Source organism: Apostichopus japonicus, chromosome 12 (genome assembly GCF_037975245.1).
Source record: "Apostichopus japonicus isolate 1M-3 chromosome 12, ASM3797524v1, whole genome shotgun sequence".
Lineage (NCBI taxonomy): Eukaryota > Metazoa > Echinodermata > Holothuroidea > Aspidochirotida > Stichopodidae > Apostichopus > Apostichopus japonicus.
In genome coordinates this window covers 23,588,733-23,611,729 of record NC_092572.1, presented here as the reverse complement: position 1 = coordinate 23,611,729, position 22,997 = coordinate 23,588,733, and the positions used below count along the sequence as shown (strand labels likewise).

Genomic DNA, 22,997 nt, shown 5'->3' with positions numbered 1-22,997 from the left:
CCCTCACCAAGCTTTATTTCCAGGTTACAGGTTAGTAGAAAATATTCCAACAAATTTTGTTGCGTCTTTTTACCTTGCCAGAAGTTGCACATAGATATGGTGGTAACTTGCTTCCACTAAATGATCCAATCAATGGACTGGAGAATGAGGACCCATCAAAGATATGGAGAAAGTCATAGGTGCATTCCGTGGTAAAGGAACTGAACTGAAGGCAGATGGACATATCGCTATTGTTGGCTGCAAGAAAACAATAACAGAATAATAATTAATAAACAATAATTATTGGTTAATGATCATGATACTAATGATAACAATAATAACAACAGACTTTACTAGCTGAACACCACCTGTGTATATCATTTGATAAAAGAACCCATCAAGTCAACAAAAATTTTCCAATGGATCAGTAACGGAAAAAAACGAAAACAAAAGTCAGAAGAAAAAAGCCCAGATGTTTTAAAACTGAAGATATCGAGGAATTTTTGGGGGTCACCGTAAGAAAAAAAAAAAAAAAAAAAAGGGGTTAGGGGACCAAATTATTAGGAATTTCAGGAAGAGTATTTATTAAATTATTTTTTGGGGGTTTTCTCGATTTTAATTTCAAAAAAGAAAGTGTATATAAATATTTTATAACCATATATTCCATAACAGCTGAATTCTTGCACAAACACAGATACATCTTTTGTTTGTTTTTGAAAATGGTTATTGCGGATAAAATCCTGCCAACTTAGGGTTTCGAGACCAGTCTGTGTGAAATACGAGGGCAAATGTGATCAGTATTCGTCCTTCTACTGTAGATCAATGCTACCTACAAGGATCTGTCATAGAATATTGTGACTATTCTGGACAGAGTAAAAGGCACATATTACAAGGATCTGTCATAGAATATTGTGACTATTCTGGACAGAGTAAAAGGCACATATTACAAAGTTCTGTCATAGAATATTGTGACTATTCTGGACAGAGTAAAGGCACATCTTACAAGGATCTGTCATAGAATATTGTGACTATTCTGGACAGAGTAAAAGGCACATCTTACAAGGATCTGTCATAGAATATTGTGACTATTCTGGACAGAGTAAAGGCACATCTTACAAGGATCTGTCATAGAATATTGTGACTATTCTGGACAGAGTAAAGGCACATCTTACAAGGATCTGTCATAGAATATTGTGACTATTCTGGACAGAGTAAAGGCACATCTTACAAGGATCTGTCATAGAATATTGTGACTATTCTGGACAGAGTAAAAGGCACATCTTGCAAGGATCTGTCATAGAATATTGTGACTATTCTGGACAGAGTAAAGGCACATCTTACAAGGATCTGTCATAGAATATTGTGACTATTCTGGACAGAGTAAAAGGCACATATTACAAAGTTCTGTCATAGAATATTGTGACTATTCTGGACAGAGTAAAAGGCACATCTTACAAGGATCTGTCATAGAATATTGTGACTATTCTGGACAGAGTAAAGGCACATCTTGCAAGGATCTGTCATAGAATATTGTGACTATTCTGGACAGAGTAAAGGCACATCTTACAAGGATCTGTCATAGAATATTGTGACTATTCTGGACAGAGTAGAGGCACATCTTGCAAGGATCTGTCATAGAATATTGTGACTATTCTGGACAGAGTAAAGGCACATCTTGCAAGGATCTGTCATAGAATATTGTGACTATTCTGGACAGAGTAAAAGGCACATCTTACAAGGATCTGTCATAGAATATTGTGACTATTCTGGACAGAGTAAAGGCACATCTTGCAAGGATCTGTCATAGAATATTGTGACTATTCTGGACAGAGTAAAAGGCACATCTTACAAGGATCTGTCATAGAATATTGTGACTATTCTGGACAGAGTAAAGGCACATCTTACAAGGATCTGTCATAGAATATTGTGACTATTCTGGACAGAGTAAAAGGCACATCTTGCAAAGTTCTGTCATAGAATATTGTGACTATTCTGGACAGAGTAAAAGGCACATCTTACAAGGATCTGTCATAGAATATTGTGACTATTCTGGACAGAGTAAAAGGCACATATTACAAGGATCTGTCATAGAATATTGTGACTATTCTGGACAGAGTAAAAGGCACATCTTACAAAGTTCTGTCATAGAATATTGTGACTATTCTGGACAGAGTAAAAGGCACATCTTACAAGGATCTGTCATAGAATATTGTGACTATTCTGGACAGAGTAAAAGGCACATATTACAAGGATCTGTCATAGAATATTGTGACTATTCTGGACAGAGTAAAAGGCACATATTACAAGGATCTGTCATAGAATATTGTGACTATTCTGGACAGAGTAAAGGCACATCTTACAAGGATCTGTCATAGAATATTGTGACTATTCTGGACAGAGTAGAGGCACATCTTGCAAGGATCTGTCATAGAATATTGTGACTATTCTGGACAGAGTAAAGGCACATCTTGCAAGGATCTGTCATAGAATATTGTGACTATTCTGGACAGAGTAAAAGGCACATCTTGCAAGGATCTGTCATAGAATATTGTGACTATTCTGGACAGAGTAAAAGGCACATATTACAAGGATCTGTCATAGAATATTGTGACTATTCTGGACAGAGTAAAAGGCACATATTACAAAGTTCTGTCATAGAATATTGTGACTATTCTGGACAGAGTAAAAGGCACATCTTACAAGGATCTGTCATAGAATATTGTGACTATTCTGGACAGAGTAAAAGGCACATATTACGAGGATCTGTCATAGAATATTGTGACTATTCTGGACAGAGTAAAAGGCACATATTACAAGGATCTGTCATAGAATATTGTGACTATTCTGGACAGAGTAAAAGGCACATATTACAAAGTTCTGTCATAGAATATTGTGACTATTCTGGACAGAGTAAAAGGCACATCTTGCAAGGATCTGTCATAGAATATTGTGACTATTCTGGACAGAGTGAAAGGCACATCTTACAAGGATCTGTCATAGAATATTGTGACTATTCTGGACAGAGTAAAAGGCACATCTTACAAGGATCTGTCATAGAATATTGTGACTATTCTGGACAGAGTAAAAGGCACATCTTACAAAGTTCTGTCATAGAATATTGTGACTATTCTGGACAGAGTAAAAGGCACATCTTACAAAGATCTGTCATAGAATATTGTGACTATTCTGGACAGAGTAAAAGGCACATCTTACAAGGATCTGTCATAGAATATTGTGACTATTCTGAACAGAGTAAAGGCACATCTTGCAAGGATCTGTCATAGAATATTGTGACTATTCTGGACAGAGTAAAAGGCACATCTTGCAAGGATCTGTCATAGAATATTGTGACTATTCTGGACAGAGTAAAAGGCACATCTTACAAGGATCTGTCATAGAATATTGTGACTATTCTGGACAGAGTAAAGGCACATCTTACAAGGATCTGTCATAGAATATTGTGACTATTCTGGACAGAGTAAAAGGCACATCTTGCAAGGATCTGTCATAGAATATTGTGACTATTCTGGACAGAGTAAAAGGCACATCTTACAAAGATCTGTCATAGAATATTGTGACTATTCTGGACAGAGTAAAAGGCACATCTTACAAAGTTCTGTCATAGAATATTGTGACTATTCTGGACAGAGTAAAAGGCACATCTTACAAGGATCTGTCATAGAATATTGTGACTATTCTGGACAGAGTAAAAGGCACATCTTGCAAGGATCTGTCATAGAATATTGTGACTATTCTGGACAGAGTAAAGGCACATCTTACAAGGATCTGTCATAGAATATTGTGACTATTCTGGACAGAGTAAAAGGCACATCTTACAAGGATCTGTCATAGAATATTGTGACTATTCTGGACAGAGTAAAAGGCACATCTTGCAAGGATCTGTCATAGAATATTGTGACTATTCTGGACAGAGTAAAGGCACATCTTACAAGGATCTGTCATAGAATATTGTGACTATTCTGGACAGAGTAAAGGCACATCTTACAAGGATCTGTCATAGAATATTGTGACTATTCTGGACAGAGTAAAAGGCACATCTTGCAAAGTTCTGTCATAGAATATTGTGACTATTCTGGACAGAGTAAAAGGCACATCTTACAAGGATCTGTCATAGAATATTGTGACTATTCTGGACAGAGTAAAAGGCACATCTTGCAAGGATCTGTCATAGAATATTGTGACTATTCTGGACAGAGTAAAGGCACATCTTACAAGGATCTGTCATAGAATATTGTGACTATTCTGGACAGAGTAAAAGGCACATCTTGCAAGGATCTGTCATAGAATATTGTGACTATTCTGGACAGAGTAAAAGGCACATATTACAAGGATCTGTCATAGAATATTGTGACTATTCTGGACAGAGTAAAGGCACATCTTACAAGGATCTGTCATAGAATATTGTGACTATTCTGGACAGAGTAAAGGCACATCTTACAAGGATCTGTCATAGAATATTGTGACTATTCTGGACAGAGTAAAGGCACATATTACAAGGATCTGTCATAGAATATTGTGACTATTCTGGACAGAGTAAAAGGCACATCTTACAAGGATCTGTCATAGAATATTGTGACTATTCTGGACAGAGTAAAGGCACATCTTACAAGGATCTGTCATAGAATATTGTGACTATTCTGGACAGAGTAAAGGCACATCTTACAAGGATCTGTCATAGAATATTGTGACTATTCTGGACAGAGTAAAGGCACATCTTACAAGGATCTGTCATAGAATATTGTGACTATTCTGGACAGAGTAAAAGGCACATCTTGCAAGGATCTGTCATAGAATATTGTGACTATTCTGGACAGAGTAAAGGCACATCTTACAAGGATCTGTCATAGAATATTGTGACTATTCTGGACAGAGTAAAAGGCACATCTTACAAGGATCTGTCATAGAATATTGTGACTATTCTGGACAGAGTAAAAGGCACATCTTGCAAGGATCTGTCATAGAATATTGTGACTATTCTGGACAGAGTAAAGGCACATCTTACAAGGATCTGTCATAGAATATTGTGACTATTCTGGACAGAGTAAAAGGCACATCTTACAAGGATCTGTCATAGAATATTGTGACTATTCTGGACAGAGTAAAAGGCACATCTTGCAAGGATCTGTCATAGAATATTGTGACTATTCTGGACAGAGTAAAGGCACATCTTACAAGGATCTGTCATAGAATATTGTGACTATTCTGGACAGAGTAAAGGCACATCTTACAAGGATCTGTCATAGAATATTGTGACTATTCTGGACAGAGTAAAAGGCACATGTAGATGATGAAGTATCTTACAAGTGTTTCAACTTTCAAATACTGAGAGAGATGACGATTCACAAATTCTCCATCATTGCAGTTCAGACTGCTCAGTCTCTGTACAATGTCAAGTAGATATTTAAACATAACATATATACAGGGAAAATTTTTCTGGTTGTTCCCCAGCCAACCAGGCCATAGATCTTGGTTGAACCCTGGTTGACGGAACAGCAAATTTGGTTTGTCCCAACAAAAATTGTAGCACAAGGAAGAAATGACCACCAGTGTGTCACTGTGGGATTGTACACTGAAGTAAAGATGTGTTGCTTGGTGAAGAGAATGTACACAAGCTTTTGGGGATAAACCTATTAGGGAGGAGGCCCTATTTAGTTATAATGCAATTTGAATTTCATGTTAACAACCAGTCGTCCACCTGGAAATCTCCCCAGCAGATTTTACTTGTTTGAACAGAAACTTGGTTGTCACCAAAACGATTGTAAAGAATTATGTATGCAATGAACCCCCCAATCCCGATTCACGCCCCCAAAGCTAATGAGTATCCTAAATCACAGCACAGTCCCCTTATCACACAGAAACCACCAGCCCAGATTAGGCCTAGGATAAAATTAACTATCCCACGTTCAACTAGAGCACTCATTATACTTTAGGTAACTAAAACCTATCCTAGGCCTAAGGTTAATGGTATATGTAAGAAATTACAAGTAGCATCTATGGTATCCAGTCAAAACGTCCCTTTACCAAAACGTCCCCGCTTTTTTAAGACCAAAACGTCCCCGCTTTTTACCAAAACGTCCCTGCAGTCAAAACGTCCCCGCGAGTCAAAACGTCCCCGCTTTCATAATCAGTTGGAATGCAAGTGTGGATGTTATTAGTTCAAATCAAAGAGTAAGGATAAGTATAGTTTAGGTTGAAAACACAGTTTTTAGGAGTGAGAATTGACTGTTATGAGGGCGGAAACATTTTTTAGTATAATTTTTTAGTAAAACATGTAACGTTACCACACTAAATGTAATTGAAGGATATATTCTATATATACTTCAAAATAACAAATATCAACAGGGCACGTACCACGTGACAAAATTTTACTACGTAAAAATAAACAATATATAAGTGATTTCACTCAATTTAAAACATTTTATAGATATATCTATTGTACAGGTAGGGGCCCCTCAGAATGTAGGTGTTTTTTGTAAGTCACCTACAGCTCACCAGTTTTACATTATTGGGTAAAACAATGAATAATTATGAAGATTATCTATTAACTTAGATTGTATTTGGGTCCAAACATGAAAATATTTTTTTATTATTTTTTTTTTGCATGGAGAAAAACCACACTAAAAAACACTTGCCCCTCAAAACGCTGGTCAACAATTTTGCTAATAATTTTCCGGGAACGTGATTAATTAATAACAAATTTTGACTGGTTCACTCATTTTAAACTCTCTAAGAGTTATTTAAAAATTGATTGTGTTTCTTGTATTTTTTCCCACTGAGGTTCCCAAAATGCTGGTGTATTGCCCCTCAGAATGCTGATTTTCCCTAATGAAAAATACAAAACATGACACCTCCTTTACAAATTTTTTTTTTGTTTTCCCATTCCTTGGCATATTGACAGTCAACAAATGGAAAAATATTCCCCACTTAAGTAATAAAAGAGCAAAAGTAACCAACAAACATCCTAAAGACAATTAACAATACTTTGGATTTCTTCTAACTCAACTATCTACACTTGTACATACGGCTCCTGACATTGCTGTCAAGAACATTCCAAATCTTATATCAACAACTGAACGTGGTTCTCAAGCACATGAATCCCTATTGTCAGCGTACAAGTTATTAGATTGACACTAAGCAGCACAGAAGGTAGCAAGACCAGTTGTCATTGTTTCTGATGGCCACAGTTCCAGATTTGATATTGAGGTGTTGAGGTTCTTGAGAGCAAAAGAAATGCATCTTTTCATCTAGTGTTCAACCGATTATGCATAACAGAAAATACCGATTACCGATTATTTTTTTCATAATCGTACCGATTCCGATTCCGATTATTTGAAAATGAGAAAATATCCCGTTTATACGAAATCGGCAATAAAGTTTGACAGAAACAATTATTGTTGTGATTTCCCCCTGTTTCCTTTTGCTTCGTTGTTATACAAGGCTCTAAGGTATCATTTTGTATGTACCAAATTACCTCTGGAGTTTCTCGGAAAGAAAAAAAAGTTTATTTTTTTATTTCCAAATTACGGAGATATGACATCCTACCTAGTCAGCACTGTGCTAAGCGAATGGCCTAACCACCTCGACGTGAATGTCACCTGTTAATGGCTTGAAATGGGCTAAGAATAGTTACTCAAAATATCCATCTCAAAAAGTATCTCAGACAAACCATCCATCTTCAATCTTTACCAAAGTGTAAATTTTAATGACATATTGCCTTCATTCCGACATTATTTTGTACTTATTTTCAGTATTATACCGTTTATGAACAAATAGAAATGTTACGAACTTGAAGTTAAACATACCTATTCGTTACCTATATAACTCCATTCAGGTTCAATTAGAATGTGTAAGCTTGGGCCAATCAAACTGAAAAGCAAATTGTACCATCGTAACTTGTGTAAAATTACTCTAAAATGTAATACCAGATTGATGTAAAGAAATAATTACAACTAGAAACTACTCCAATATAAAATATAACATTCCCTCTATAAGACATATCACTTACATTACCTTCCAAACAAATGCCGATTTCCAGCAAATTGAAAGTTGTAAACTAAGCTACGCATTTTTTTTTTTTTTTTTTGCAAACCGATGGTTAGGCTACATTTCCCATTGACTTAGTGTGGTTGTTAGGCTAACATGTGGTCGAAGATTGCAGTTTCCGTGGATATTTTTAGTTTTTATTTGCGACACAACTAGAGCGAATAAACAGATGTCAAGTTTAGATTTCCATGCAGTTGATTTAGTGTGAAGTAAGGCTACCATGTGGTCGGAGATTTGTGAGGATTTTAGGTTATTTTCGCTGGTACTGCAGGCCGTAATTTACCACGGGAAGTTCCCGGTGATTGTGCGCGACCCTCTCGCACTGCTTCAAATTTGATGCTGGATGTGAGAAAACTGTTTGCGCGATTCGCGATGCAACTGCAATTCCTAGCTAAAGCAAACGCATGTCACAATTAATTTTACACAGACACCTAATATAACGAGGGCGATTTTTTTATATTTCATTTTTCTTTTGCGCACTCGTAATTGTGCTTTAGGAGGGCTTTTTAGTACTTGCGAGGGCGAATCGCCCGTCGCCCCCGCTTATTTCCTACCCTGTCCAGCACATTCCTGAATTCGCGAAATTGCTATTGCTGCTATGCTTACTGTGCCAAGAAATATGAAGTCAATAACCACGAGGGAAGCAAAATCGGCGACCCTGGCAGCCTAATTTGATGAAAGTATACACTGTGAAAGACGTATAGGGGTGTCTTTTTTAATATTTCGTAGTAAAAGAACAAACCTAATTCATCAGTTGATATTTTCAACTTCCATATGTTTTTGAATAATGATATTTTCACCTTCCATATGTTTTTGAATAATCGGTATGACATAACTGGTATTCCACGTAATTTTTACCGATTCCGATTATGTACCGATTATGCAATATTCGTACCGATTCCGATTCCGATTAGGTTAATCGGTTGAACACTATTTTCATCACTCCACCTGATACCACTGGAGTCACACAATTACATGACCAAATCAATCCAAATTTGCACTGTGAATACCATAACAGCAAGGGAGAACTCTTTTCAGCGTAATGCACAGTCAACAGGTATGGTTTCATGAAGAAATTGGCAGATGTTTGGCCACGGTGGGCAAACAAACTTGAAATAATATAAAATGCAGCAAAACTTGTTGGTGTAACCATGGAGCTATAAATCCCAGGTTTATAGCTTCATGGTGTACAGTAACTAACCATGGCCTGAGTGTTGAATGGATGCAAAAGGACAAATTTGTTCAAGCATCATCTGTTATTCAAGATGAAACTGATGAAACAGCAGGACCTTCATCATCAACTTCCAACACATCAATGGTTGAGTCGCCAGTTGGCATCAAGAAGTACACCAAGCAGTACTATACGCAAAAACTGTAGAACTCATTAGAAACCGTCCAGAAGCTTGAAGATTCATTCAAGAGTACACCATTGGAGGAGATTGATGGACTACTGACAATTAAGAAAGTCAAGCCAAAACCAAAGGTAACAAGTAACATGAGGGTAACTCAAGTCTATGGATCCATGGAAGGACAACAAATATAAGAGTCAGTGGAGTTATTGAATAAAGAGAATGAAGCAAGGGACAAAGCCAGACAAGACAATAAGTTGAAGAAACAGTGTAATCTAGAGAAATTTTTGAAGATTAAGTCACATTGTGTTTGCTTGAAACCAGATGGCAAGTGTGAGGCAGAGAAGTTGAAACTGTGTCCCAAATGCTTGAATGTGCTGGCTTCCCAATTATATGCAGTAAAGCTGCATGTAAAGATGAAAATAGAGTCAAGCCTGATATGATTTTGCCTGCTTGCACACAAGGGAAGTGTGTGCGTCGGCGACTTCTTGTTGATGACTCATCTGTTGAAGAGATGTCTGTAGATGATATTGAGGTTGAAGGTGCAGAAGAGGTTGAGGTTGATGGTGCAGATGACGTTGAGGTTGAAGGTGTAGATGCTGTCGAGGTTGAAGGTGTAGATGTGATGGGGTTAAGAAGGTTGGATATGAAGGATGTGAAAGTGGCAATGTGGGTTAAGGTGAAATATGAAGAAGTGTTTATTGGTAGAGTTCTACAAAAGGTGGGAGATGAAGTCTGTGTGAGATGTTTAGAGAAGCCATTTGGAGTAGATAAGGGTATGCCACAGGAAATGGAAAAAGAGTCTGCTCCCATATTTTATGGTGAAGTGTATGAAGCAGAAGTGCAACCAGGGATGGTGAAATGTGGAAGAATGTAGAAATACATTCTTCAATAAACATGTGTATGTGAAATGAAAAATTGATTAATTTTATAGTTTAGTTATTACCCTTTACAAGTTTGTCTTTTCTGATGATGCTTTATTTGTTTAATTAAAGTTTCAAATGATAAAGTTGTTTATTACCTGTTAAGTATAAATCGTTACAGTTAAAAACAGATTGTTCTTTCTTCAGCTACATGAAACTGTTACATGTGAATGTAGGTTCTTTAAAGTGTAATTAATATTCGTTTATACTATATGTGTGTGGTACTGTATTTTGTGCCAACCCATAAGCACCCACCCAGTTGAACTGACCCACAATGTTAAAAATCTTAAAGGTAGCAAAACTTACATCCAAATGAGATCTTCATTTATATAGTAGTCATTTTGGCAGTATGTTGTAAATTGTACATATCTTAGTAAATGTAATGGACATAGAATTGAGGGAATACTGTAGAAGGAAATAGTAAATATTTCTCAGAACATTTAAAAAAAAAATGAGAGCAACTTATTTAATGTAGTTAAATTACAAAATATGTGAGGTAAGTGTTTATTTTTGGTGTTATTAGTGTAAAATTATATGTTTCATGCAAAAATACCATTTTGATGTTACACTATAATGGATTATTAATTTTTCATATTTGTTTTTATTGACCCTCAAAATGCTGGTTTAATGCCCCTCAAAATGCTGATTCTGATCAAGTAATGATGTTTTCAAAAATATCAAGTTACGTACAAAGTGCTATATTTCACTGATCATCATTCTACAAACATGTAATTTTGCAATGTAAATTACCCCCTAGTTGTCCGTTTTTGATGCAGTGCCAAGAAGGTACACTTCAATTGATAGCAAATTTTAGATGCACGGTAAGCAAATAGATGATTGTACCCATATATTTTTTTGGAAACTATAAAATAATTTTTGAGTTGTTGGCAATTTTAAATTCATCATACATATATCCTATCTAAAAAGTATCATAGAAAGTTCATGACAGGTTCAGTTTTTTTTCTAGCCAATAATATTTGTTCACCTACATTTTGAGGGGCACCAGCATTCTGAGGGGCCCCTACCTGTAAAGTATACGCATCCAAATTCTTTATTAATTCCTCTTGTACTGTATAATATTTTTTGATTTCCTTAATTCGTTAATTCACTGAAAAACATATAGCGTATATCTTTTTGGTACCAAATATAATTAACCGATATATTCCTTCATGATTTACTTAGCGACTGTAATCCAACTTGTATGCCGATAACTTAGCCAAATTATAACTTAAAATATTCACAACTGTGAATGAATGTGATAGACAGGGACGTTTTGACTTACAGGGACGTTTTGACCAACGGTGACGTTTTGACCAACGGTGACGTTTTGACCAACGGGGACGATTTAACCAAAAGCGGGGACGTTTGGTACAGGGACGTTTTGGTTAAGGGACGTTTTGACTGCAAAGTGCATCAATAGCCTAGCCAAGCAATGTAAGTTATTGCATAGCTTCGGTAACGCAAGGTAACCTAAACCTAGCCTAGAGGCCAAACATTAATGGTATGTTATTTATTACATGTACGTAGCATAGCCTAGCGACGTTAGTTGTGTACTGTAGCTTCGATAATGCAAGGTTACCTAAACCTAGCCTAGGCCAATGGTATATTGAAGTTATTATGTATTTAGCATAGCATAGCAACGTAAGTTATGTTGCTTAGGTAACGCAAGGTAACTTAAACCTAGCCTAGGCACAAGGTTATAATATGTAAGTTATGACATGTAACATCGCCTAGCCTAGATACCTAAGTTATTGTGTAGCTTTAGGTCTTAGTACTGTCACATACCTACTATAAGCCATTGGCACTCCGTGTCCTCTGGGTATTCGCCATTACCATCTGATATCGACCCTGTTTCTTCCCTGAGAAGTGTCTTACGCATGCCAACACATGAACCCAAACTCATATGCAAATGATGAAAAATAAGAAACAAAAATGTGAATAATGCCAATGGAAACTTAGGCCCCTTCCTTCTCCAACCGATGTCCATTTTGTTATGCCTCTTTAATCCAGAATTGACTGTCAAATGTCTTTCTACACCAGAATTTACAGTAAACCTATCTCTGGTATCTTGTCTGACTAATCCAGTATTCACTGATAACCTGTCCATTTTACAAAATATCTTCACTCCATCTTTCACTCTGAAGTTCTCATTCCATCTTCCCAAACATTTTTCCTTCCTTGGCAGCTTAGTGTGCTGCTCATCAAATGCAACATGTTTATCTTCAATCCACATTGGCATTGTTGTTCTCAATTTTATTTCCTGGTTGAATAGTTAGCCATGATTTTGAACGATGATATTAGCTAATCTCCATCTGAGCTTTCATGATCTGCAAAAAGATAAAATAATTCATTCAGATCAACATTTCAGCAGATAGGAAATTTCTTACAGTCAGGACATGTTAATTAATTTCGACAACAAGACTTAGGCTAGACCAATGTTGGCCTAACGAGGTAACTTTGTGTGTCGTCTTAAATTAGGGTACTGTTTGTTAATGGTATACACATGTAGCTGCACTGATACTAGATGCTGTGTTCTATGGCAATTATAACCACTTTTTGCGATTGCAAGTTCAATCTATAAATTTCTAACAAAACCAGCCAAACTTTGTGTAGTGAAACAAGTTTTGTTTATGAAACACTGTCACAGATTATTCTTGGATGCATTATGTAGTGGAATAAAAAGTAAACTTCAACACATGCACTAAGTTAGGGAACATTAGGGGACTCCATGTAGGCTAGGCCTACATATTTACATTTCTGGTGAAATCTGGTCAAACCATCTATAACAGTTTCTGAGTCATACTCAAGTCATAGGTGAAGGCTTGGACTAAGAAAAAAATCAGTAAGATTGTAATCACAGCTATAATTTACTTTCAATTATTGTTGCTGGGGGCCGAGAAGGGGCCTATAGCCTCAATACTACTTACTAACTATGCCTAGCCTATGTACTGCTACCAACATACAACAACGTATAAATTTTGTGGTCTTTGCAGTTCTTCATGCACTGAGCTTTCCTTTATAATTTACATTGTTAAACCTCCACAAAAATTGAAACAAAATGTGCGCTAATGTATTGTTAGGCTAGAACTGAACTGGAAACTAAGTACTGGTAGTGTTTTATTACCTGTTGGTGCGGTTAGGCTAACGTCAGTGCTAAAGTATGTGTTTGTGGAACTGTACAGTGTTGATTCTAGTGTTACTGTTAGTATAACTTTGGAACTTACTGTTTATTGTGTTAAAGCTAGGCTTAGCATTTTCCACTTTGCCTCGAGTAACGTTAGAATAGAAGTAAACGCAGTTCAGGGTGGTTTTTCGGCGGTATGGTTCCAGGCATATGCCAGCCTAACTGTAATAAACCCTTGAAATTTCAATACAGCAAATACTCTACTAGTCTACAGGCTACCATCCATACGCTATTTTAAAAATATAATCCTAAAACAATAAATCACGGCGGTGCAACGGTAACGTAGCCTTGACTAGGCCTAGGTACGTTATATAAAAGTCGGTCGCACGTACAGTACTAGTTAATTGCATACGGCCTGTGATATGACGAAATGTGGCTTGTCCACAGTACATCGGGACCTAGCTTAGTGCTGGATACCACTACACTAGACCAGCTAATAGTTACATTCCTGTACGTACTAAGCCATATTTGCATACAAATAAAGGGGGCGCTCATGCTCTTTAAGCGGATTTTTTCTTTTTCTAGGGCTTTTAGTAGTGCTTTTCCATAACTTTTTTATTTTATCTGCTTGAACTTGAAGGGGAGGGTTTGTAAAGCGACCGTGGGTTATAGGGGAATCGGAGCGCGAAGGCACAAGACAATGGGGAAGAATGAGAAGATGTGTATTTGTATGTTGCAGCTTGCACTTGTCTTTAATCTGAGAGTAACATAAATTTACACAGGTTGGGAATTTTACACATATAACATGATTACAAGATGACAGTGCACAATAAGTAAGTTGACGTCCTTCAGGCTTCATTGGCAAGAAAAGCACCCAGACTCTCTACAGTTCTGATCAGCTTGAAACCGCCCATAATATAGGCTACCATTATGGATACAGAAAAATCATATAAATTATTAAACACTTGACTAAAAGAAAGTGGGGTTTTCATCATAGCTGCAGGCTTGTAGACTGATACTGATTAAGTAGTTTATTGCAAAACACTTGACACTTAACTGATAAAAAGGGTACTTCATGGTGTGGAAATATTACTCAACAATACAAATTAAAATTTTCCTGATAGAAAGAACACTGCAAATTGTGCATGATTTGATACATATTAACGTAATAAGCATAGACAAGCCATCAGTTGTTAGATATCAATACAAATAACACTTTACTAATATCAAGGGCACTCTTCATATTGTGCATGGTTGCTACATACTTAATGCATGAAGCACTTTACTAAAATAGAGGGTGATGTGTATGAGCATAGACAAGCCTTCATTTGTTAGATATGATCAATTCAAATAACACTTTACTAATATCAAGAGCACTCTTCATATTGTGCATGGTGCTACATACTTAATGCATGAAGCACTTTACTAAAATAGAGGGTGATGTGTATGAGCATAGACAAGCCTTCATTTGTTAGATATGATCAATTCAAATAACACTTTACTAATATCAAGAGCACTCTTCATATTGTGCATGGTGCTACATACTTAATGCATGAAGCACTTTACTAAAATAGAGGGTGATGTGTATGAGCATAGACAATATATGATCAATTCAAATAACACTTTACTAATATCAAGGGCACTCTTCATTTTGTGCATGATTGCCAGATATCGATCGTTACAATTAAAGCTTAATTACTAATATATGCGTTAGTGTAGACAAGTCCTAACTTGTTAGATGCATGACAAAGCAATACACATTGTACTAATTCAATGGGTACACCAAGCCCAACCTGCACTTTACTGACAGAAAGTGATGTGTAAAAGTAAGTTGGCTGATGTTTCGATCCTAGCAGGATGTTCTTCAAATGCTTTTGATGATGATCTTTGAAGAAGATCTTTGAAGAAGATCCTGCTAGGATCAAAACTTCAGGCCAACTTACTTTTACACATTCTCTTACACAGGCTCTCTAGTGGATAAGCAGTTTGCTAACAGTTTTTATTTTATTTAGAAAGTGATAATGTTAGTTATCACCCATGCATGCAGCATTATATCTGACAAGGTTACAGGCTAACAAGAGAGAAATATATGCCTCAAAAGTTTCCGGTGGAGATTTGCACAACCCTGTAAATTTACTGACCAGGGTAGAGATCAGCACCACCTTATCCATACTGTTGTAACATTACTGACACAACTAGAAAATCTGACTAAGTTGGTCTGAAATCACAACAATTAGCAGATACAAAACAGTAAGTACGCTTGCGACCTTTTTTTACACAACTGTTCTTAAAGGCTACCATTCCATTCATAAAATCACAGTTGAACATTTAAGCCTGCTCGATAACTGAACTGAAGATGAACAATATGGAACGCTTCTTGAGAATACTTAGCACACAGACCAGCATCGCTTTGATACTAAAAAGCACAGATTAAGCATTTGAAAGATCAGAGATTTGAGTTCAACATAATTGTTCAAATGACGTTCTTGTACCGACCGCTACTGTTGTAGAGGTTTAATATGATGAAGTTAAATAAAATGAACCTCTTGAACCGAACCAAAAAAAAAAAACGGAATATAAATATTTCTTACTATAGTATTTTTTGAAATTGTTACCATTTTTTTTATTGATTTTTTTTTTATGATTGTATATTGGTATAAATTTTCCAAGATTAATATGAGGTGACAGAACTTAGTGTTTTGTTTTAGTATGACAGTTATAATTCCAACACGACGATGTAATTATGAAACAAGTCGCGCTGTTCACTTACGATACGAATACATGATAAGACAGACAAAAATTACAATCAAAAATAAAATCCGGATACTCATGGGAAGAATTCACAAATTGACATTTAAAAATAAAACATTGAAATATTGTCCCCAACTGATAAAAATTGTTTTAAAAAAAAAATCGGAAAAGAACCCAACCTAAATATAGAGGTATCGAGATTTAAACTTGAGTTGATTTAAATAGATTTCAGATGTTCCACTGTGCTACAGAGTTACTCTCAGCTATGATATTAACAGACGGTCATTGTAACTCTGTCAGACATCTGATTAGGAACATTCATATATAGCTGGTTGCATATCTTAAACATGAAAATTATTACAAAGCTAGTCATTGAACTCCCACCAGATTTATAATTGTTTTAATGTCCAAAATTTCCATAAATTTTCCTTGATATTTCCACGACATATGTTCAGAATTAATGCAGTATTTTATTTTCCATATAAATATTGAAATTGAGCTGGCAACTCCCCCCCCCCCATCACATGATGCCAGCAAATGGGGTTCCCACCCAGTTTTGGGGGGGTTTTGGAAATTAAAATTTCACAACTTTTCAATGGCACTTCTTTGACAAACTTAAAGAAATGCCAAGATCTTTTACACACAACATGTTTGTACTTTGACTCTTCCCCACCCCTCCCCCACCCCCAAAAAAAACTTGGGTAGAAAAAAAGTTAAGAAATGTTATCCATGACAAATATTCTTTGACTGTGGGAAGCCTTTAATAAGCAGCTTCAGACTCAGTCAGGTTTTATACGTTAAGTTAGGCTGGAAAAGACTGGCCTGTGGTAGAAACATTTTAATGCCATTATACTAATACCATTTTTTAATACCACGTAATACCATTTTTTTTCCAGGTTATCCATGTCATTTCCTGGTTCTCCATGACTTTTGCAGGTTCTCCATGACTGTAGATACCCCGCAGTAACAACCTCCAGCCCACCCCCCACCACCCAGTTCTATATGAATGCCCATCCAGTCTAGACCAAACTGGACCATGCTAAGTCAAGGTACGTCTGAAATGATAGTCTTGAGGATGTTACAAACATTCACATTTTTCATGTCTGCTCTGCAGAGTGGACTAAAACGTGCAGTCACGTGACAGGGTTTACCAGATGATAACCGGCGACCTAAACTCATAAATTGCGTTGCTTTTCAGATACATCTGTAATCAAAGAGCAGTCCGTCCCAGCTTAGTGTCTGCAATGGGGTGTTGAGATACTAATTGTTATTATTAATTGTAAAACTAATTTATTAAACTATTTAAATTTGTGCTTATGTTTTTTGTCTGTGTGTGTGTGTGCGTTTGTTTTGTATTCTGACCGAGGACTTGAACAAAAGAATTCCAGGTCCTCGGTTGTGATTTCTAAAGAATCACCACGTCCTCGGAAGAATTCTATTGTATGGGGTATTGTTAAGGTAAGGGTACGTGGATTTGAACAATGGAAAAAACAATGGGACCCTCGGTCTGAATGTAATACAAACATGTATGCGTGTGTGTGTTACAGGAGAAACACAACCAGCTGCTCAGCTGAGTGTTGCATTCTGAGCAGACGACAAGAAACCTGACAAGGGAAACAGCCTTTCTATGTCAAGGCCTTAATAAATAGAAGCTTGAATATTTACAAAATGCAGTAGAAAAAGGAAGGAAGGGAAAAAAAAAAAAAGATGAAATGTTATAAAAGTAATATAAAATTTCAATTGCACTTTGCGAACTTGTGAAAACTCAGATAGAAACATTGGTTTCATGAAGGACATTTGCATCAATGTTTGGGAAGGTCTGGAGGAGCAGCAATTTAAACCGCCGCGCCTTTGACCAAATCCAGAAGAGAACGTTTTTGACTGTATTCACGACACTGGTTTCCTAAAGATTTAAATACCGTTTACCACGTTACCACTGTTCCATTCAGGTTCATTTGCGGGGCCTCATATATTCTACCTAGAGTTTCCATTCAAACCTATCCATCTTTGCTTGTACACTGGAGTATCAGCCTAATTAACCTTCCAATCCAACTTCTTTTGCATAATTATAAATCAAGTTTGCTTCATCTTTAGAAACGATCAATAAATAACTGACATGGGTCACTCCAAGCTACAAGCGTTTTCTTGTACCCATGTCACCCTTCCCCAACCTAACCAAACCTTTTTTCTGTGGAAACGCCTACCCAAACTTTCTTTTGGGCTTGTACAATTCGGTTCTCAATTTATCATCTTATGGCCATGAGATGATAATCACTTAACCAGGTGGGAAGCAAATTAAGTAGACAGGTTTTGAGAAGCAGAAAGGCTAAAATATTCCAAACCTTTTTTTCTGATTAAACTTTGTATCTGTTTGTATGGTCAACTATAGGAGTGAAGCTCTATTTCAACCAAAGAAGTGACCGTTATGATGTCGATAGGTGAACGACCAGTAACTATTTATACATATATGAACTGTTCACTGGACTCTCTTTGAAGATACATATTGCATCAAAATATCCGTACTGCCTTCTCTTCAAACTATGCATAAAGGCGTGAAAGCAGAGACCACGTTGCGAATACATTAATCGATTAAGACTTATTAATTAAAGTTCAATGATGTCCGATATGATCACCGTCTCACCGGGGAGAGCGTGCCCTGCTCCCTCCTCCTCTGACATCATCATACCTTCCTCTTCTTCCAGTAAATCCTCGTTGCCTTCCTGGGGAATGTTTGTCTTCTCCGGCGTTTCAAACTCTACCGATAAATTGTTCATTCCGACCACGTATCCGTCCTCCTTGTTATCCGACACAGAGGAGCCATGGTCGCCATTGGTTACTGCTCGATCGTCAAACGTTGTCCAATCTGTGACGACTTCTTGGTCGATGGCGTCGTCGTCGGGAGGGTAATCTGACGCCTCCTCTTCAAGTAATGGGTCAGGATCTTCGAGATCCCCTGAGCAGGATTCAGCCTCAAATATCGGCCCTATGATTGTCCAAGGCGGCGAGGTGGGGGATTCGGGTAAATGTGATCTGCCCCTCCTGGGGGGAGGTACCGGCGTGAACTCGGAGGGGGAGGACGTGCTGTCGGCCGAGGCTATCGGCGCCATGTCTGTGACTCTCGACGTCGTCATCACGTTCGTCGCTAAACTGTCGCTACTCGTCAGGAATTCTGGCGTGAGGGCGTTGTTGCCGTAGCGTTCCAACAGTGTATCGTACTCGGACATCACAGCGTCCAGACTGCTACATCTCGGACTGATGACGGGACTGGCCAACTCCTTCATTCGAAACAGAGTGGACTTCCTGGGCGAAGCGGAGCCGAGGACAGCTCCGTCCAGGTTCATGGGAAACTCATCTTCGGTCGGCGTCTGGACGTGTACGTCCCGCCTGACCTGACATGGAATGTTTGCAGAGGAATGGCCGGAATCCCTCTCTTGATCTCTTCTCCTCAACTTAACGCCCCCCGATACTGGCTCCTCCACCCCCTCCGGGATGGGTGTGGCGTAGACGGAGTCCTGGAACTGACCGCCCGGCGGCGACAGAATCTCCGAGTCGGCACTACTGATACTCTGGTCGATCCACTTGGGACTGGATCTATCGTCGGACTTGCGGTTTTCCCTGTCTTCCTGATGTTTCGCTTTCTGGGCGGACGCCGTGGATTCGATGAAGTCTCGCGTCGCTGCGGCCACGACTTGAGGATCCAGTTCGAAGAAAGAATCGTGGGAAGACGAACGCCGGAAGTTGTCCGTCCCTGCGACGGAGCTGCTTCTACTACGGCGATAGACGACTGCCTTGTCTACGAAAGAGAGAACACGGGGAGAAGCATATTTTACATCGGAAAGAGAGAGAGAAGACAAATGCCAGCCTCGTAGTGTTACGAAGGAGGATTAAACTTTACACTTGCGACCACTTCATCAGAGCCCTTCAATCTGGTTAAACATTTCAAAGCCCTTCGATCTGGTTAAACATTTCAAAGCCCTTCGATCTAGTTAAACATTTCAAAGCCCTTCGATCTGGTTAAACATTTCAGATCGTTTGTCTCTTAAACCCTTCTGGTAGATAAATGCTGTAAAATCACAAAAAGACACTGTTTGTTGACTGACCAATCACAGCCTGAGACTTTACATATACGTTTTAGTTCAATCTTCCAGGTATGAAACATACTTTTGGGAAGAATAAGATTCCTCAATGTTATTACATGAGACTGTTGGTCATGAATTGTAATAGCTATTTGTCCATACTGAGATGAGATTTGAGGATCTGATCTTCAACGAAATAAAACCCCCAAAAACATGACCTTTAAAGGAGCACTCAAGGTTTTCATTCAGATTCAGGAATAAGACATGAGGAGGCATTAACACCACAGACTATCAAACATGACCACATTGTAAGCTTCTTTAAAACAGCACTCCAGTCAGCTTCAAGATATGACACTAAGAGGCATAACACAGCACTCAGGATGACTCAGGATCACTCGGGATCACTCCGTCAATATTCAGAAAATCTTGCCAAACCCGACCAGCAAGAATCAAATTGCCAATGATCTGCTTGAAAATGTCCTGCAGAAGTATGGAAACATTTGACAATTTTCTTTGTAGTCATGGCGACGGGTTGGAGATCTGTGATGAAGTGATTAAGTACTTCCAGAAAGCATCCGAAATAACCTTACTCGACACAAGAACGCTGCTTTCGAAAGCAATAGTTATGGAGCGATAGGAGAGTTCCATCTACTTACCTGTAAGGTCTTCGTCCCTCTTCTTTGCATTGAGACCAGATTCAGTCGAGGAGAGAGACTCTTCACTTCTGACAGATCTTAGACTGCCTCGTTTACCTTTCTTAATCGCCAGCTCGTTTCCTTTCCTCTTTCCCTCTTTCCTTGAAAAGAATGCTCTCCAAACGGGAGACTTCTTAGATTTTGTAGTGAGACGTTTTCTGCAGAAAGAACTGTTGACATATTTGAATACGGACGACACTGAATGCTGCTACAGATGACTTGCGGTAGCCCTAACCTATCACAGGACCAGTCTAGTGATGTATGGAAGGAATGTGTAGACACTAACCTATCATAGGAAGAATCTAGTGATGTATGAAAGGAATGTGTACACACAAACCTATCATAGAAAGAGTCCAGTGATGTATGGAAGGAATTTGTACACACTACCCTATCATAGGACAAGTCTAGTGATGTATGGAAGGAATGTGTAGACAGTAACCTATCATAGGAAGAGTCTAGTGATGTATGGAAGGAATGTGTAGACACAAACCTATCATAGGAAGAGTCTAGTGATGTATGGAAGGAATGTATACACACTAATCTATCACAGGACGAGTCTAGTGATGTATGGAAGGAATGTGTACACACTAACCTATCATAGGAAGAGTCTAGTGATGTATGGAAGGAATGTGTAGACACTAACCTATCACAGGACGAGTCTAGCGATGTATGGAAGGAATTTGTACACACTACCCTATAATAGGACAAGTCTAGTGATGTATGGAAGGAATGTGTAGACACTAACCTATAATAGGACCAGTCTAGTGATGTATGGAAGGAATGTGTAAACCCTAACCTATCATAGGAAGAGTCGAGTGATGTATGGAAGGAATGTGTACACCCTAACCTATCACAGGACCAGTCTAGTGATGTATGGAAGGAATGTGTAGACACTAACCTATCATAGGAAGAGTCTAGTGATGTATGGAAGGAATGTATACACACTAATCTATCACAGGACGAGTCTAGTGATGTATGGAAGGAATGTGTACACACTAACCTATCATAGGAAGAGACTAGTGATGTATGGGAGGAATGTGTACACACTAACCTTTCATAGGAACAGTCTAGTGATGTAAGGAAGGAATGTGTACACACTACCCTTTCATAGGACAAGTCTAGTGATTTATGGAAGGATGTGTGTATGCCAACCTATCATAGTGCAAGTCTTTTACTGTTTTGTAGAATGGGTGTAAGCTTACCTATAGTAGCCCATGTCTGTTCCTTTATTTTGGAAATGTGTGTATGCTTACCTATCATTATGCAAGTCTAAGTGTATGTGTGTGTATGCTTAACCAATGAAAGTGCAAATTCTAATTTCTTTATTTGTACCAATGTGAGCACACTTACCTATCATATGGCAAGTCTATAACTGTATGGTACTGTTTTGGTAGTGCTGAGGGCCCTCCTCCGACTTCAATGTACTTTGGTTTTTCGTCGGCTTCTACCACTGTTGCAGATCGGGCCCTGGCCTCCTCAAGAGATAAAAGTTTGAAGGCCGGAGAGGAGAGGACAAGTGACTTGGGACGGAGCTGAGCTAATAAAAGGTCTCGATCTGAAAGCAATAACAGTAACATGTGAACCGGGTTTAGATCGAAACCATAACAGTAACATGTGTGTGGGCTTCAGTTCAGGTTTTTCGAGTCTGATACAAAATGCGGCAGTTTATAACACACAGTCTGTACATTTCAAGGCAATCAGAAATATTTTAACAGTCTTAGGTGCAGACACATCTCACAATTAACTTGAGTGGATCAGGTGGGAGGCGAGATGGGGGAGGGGTGGGGGTAATTTAAAGCTTTGTTGGAGGGAACTTGAAAGGAGTTGGAAAGCAAAAATTGAGAAGTTTCCTCACCGGCACCTTCTGGGAGAAGCTTGTCATTGAAGATGATATCCACGTTCCTGATCAGGTATTCCACGACCGTGGCTTGGACTTTAATCTCCAGGAATGCCGCACATGACCCAACTTCGATGTCTTTTGACCTGCAGAGTACAAAAAGAAGAGACGAAGTAGGTTTTAAGTTCCTCTTCATCTC

At 38.1% G+C, this 22,997-nt stretch overlaps 2 protein-coding genes and 1 long non-coding RNA gene across 9 annotated transcripts in view; all 3 read right to left on the bottom strand.

The window, feature by feature from the left end:
* The window catches only part of LOC139976944 (multiple epidermal growth factor-like domains protein 8), a 64,381-nt gene extending 50,481 nt beyond the window's left edge, over positions 1-13,900 (bottom strand). The window contains exons 1-3 of one of the 2 annotated variants that reach the window (XM_071985836.1): positions 13,440-13,900; positions 12,101-12,642; positions 74-237 (exon numbers count right to left, since the gene is read on the bottom strand). In XM_071985836.1, the coding sequence (XP_071841937.1) occupies positions 74-237; positions 12,101-12,554 (618 nt within the window). In that variant the 5' untranslated portion in view covers positions 12,555-12,642; positions 13,440-13,900. The remainder of the gene's footprint in view (positions 1-73; positions 238-12,100; positions 12,643-13,439) is intronic. The other variant, XM_071985834.1, reaches the window with a different exon arrangement.
* Positions 7,238-8,981, bottom strand: LOC139976969 (uncharacterized). The gene is made up of 2 exons (XR_011796351.1): positions 8,844-8,981; positions 7,238-8,810 (listed from the first exon to the last, which is right to left on the bottom strand). It is a non-coding gene; the product is annotated as an uncharacterized lncRNA (long non-coding RNA).
* A 736-nt stretch (positions 13,901-14,636) lies between the features above and the next one.
* Positions 14,637-22,997, bottom strand: part of LOC139976971 (rho GTPase-activating protein 32-like) — a 39,592-nt gene continuing 31,231 nt past the window's right edge. For 4 of the 6 annotated variants that reach the window (XM_071985890.1, XM_071985892.1, XM_071985893.1 and 1 more), the window contains 4 exons: positions 22,817-22,944; positions 22,312-22,516; positions 20,923-21,131; positions 14,637-19,983 (listed from right to left, as the gene is read on the bottom strand). In XM_071985890.1, the coding sequence (XP_071841991.1) occupies positions 18,794-19,983; positions 20,923-21,131; positions 22,312-22,516; positions 22,817-22,944 (1,732 nt within the window). In that variant the 3' untranslated portion in view covers positions 14,637-18,793. The remainder of the gene's footprint in view (positions 19,984-20,922; positions 21,132-22,311; positions 22,517-22,816; positions 22,945-22,997) is intronic. The other 2 variants (XM_071985891.1, XM_071985896.1) reach the window with 1 other exon arrangement.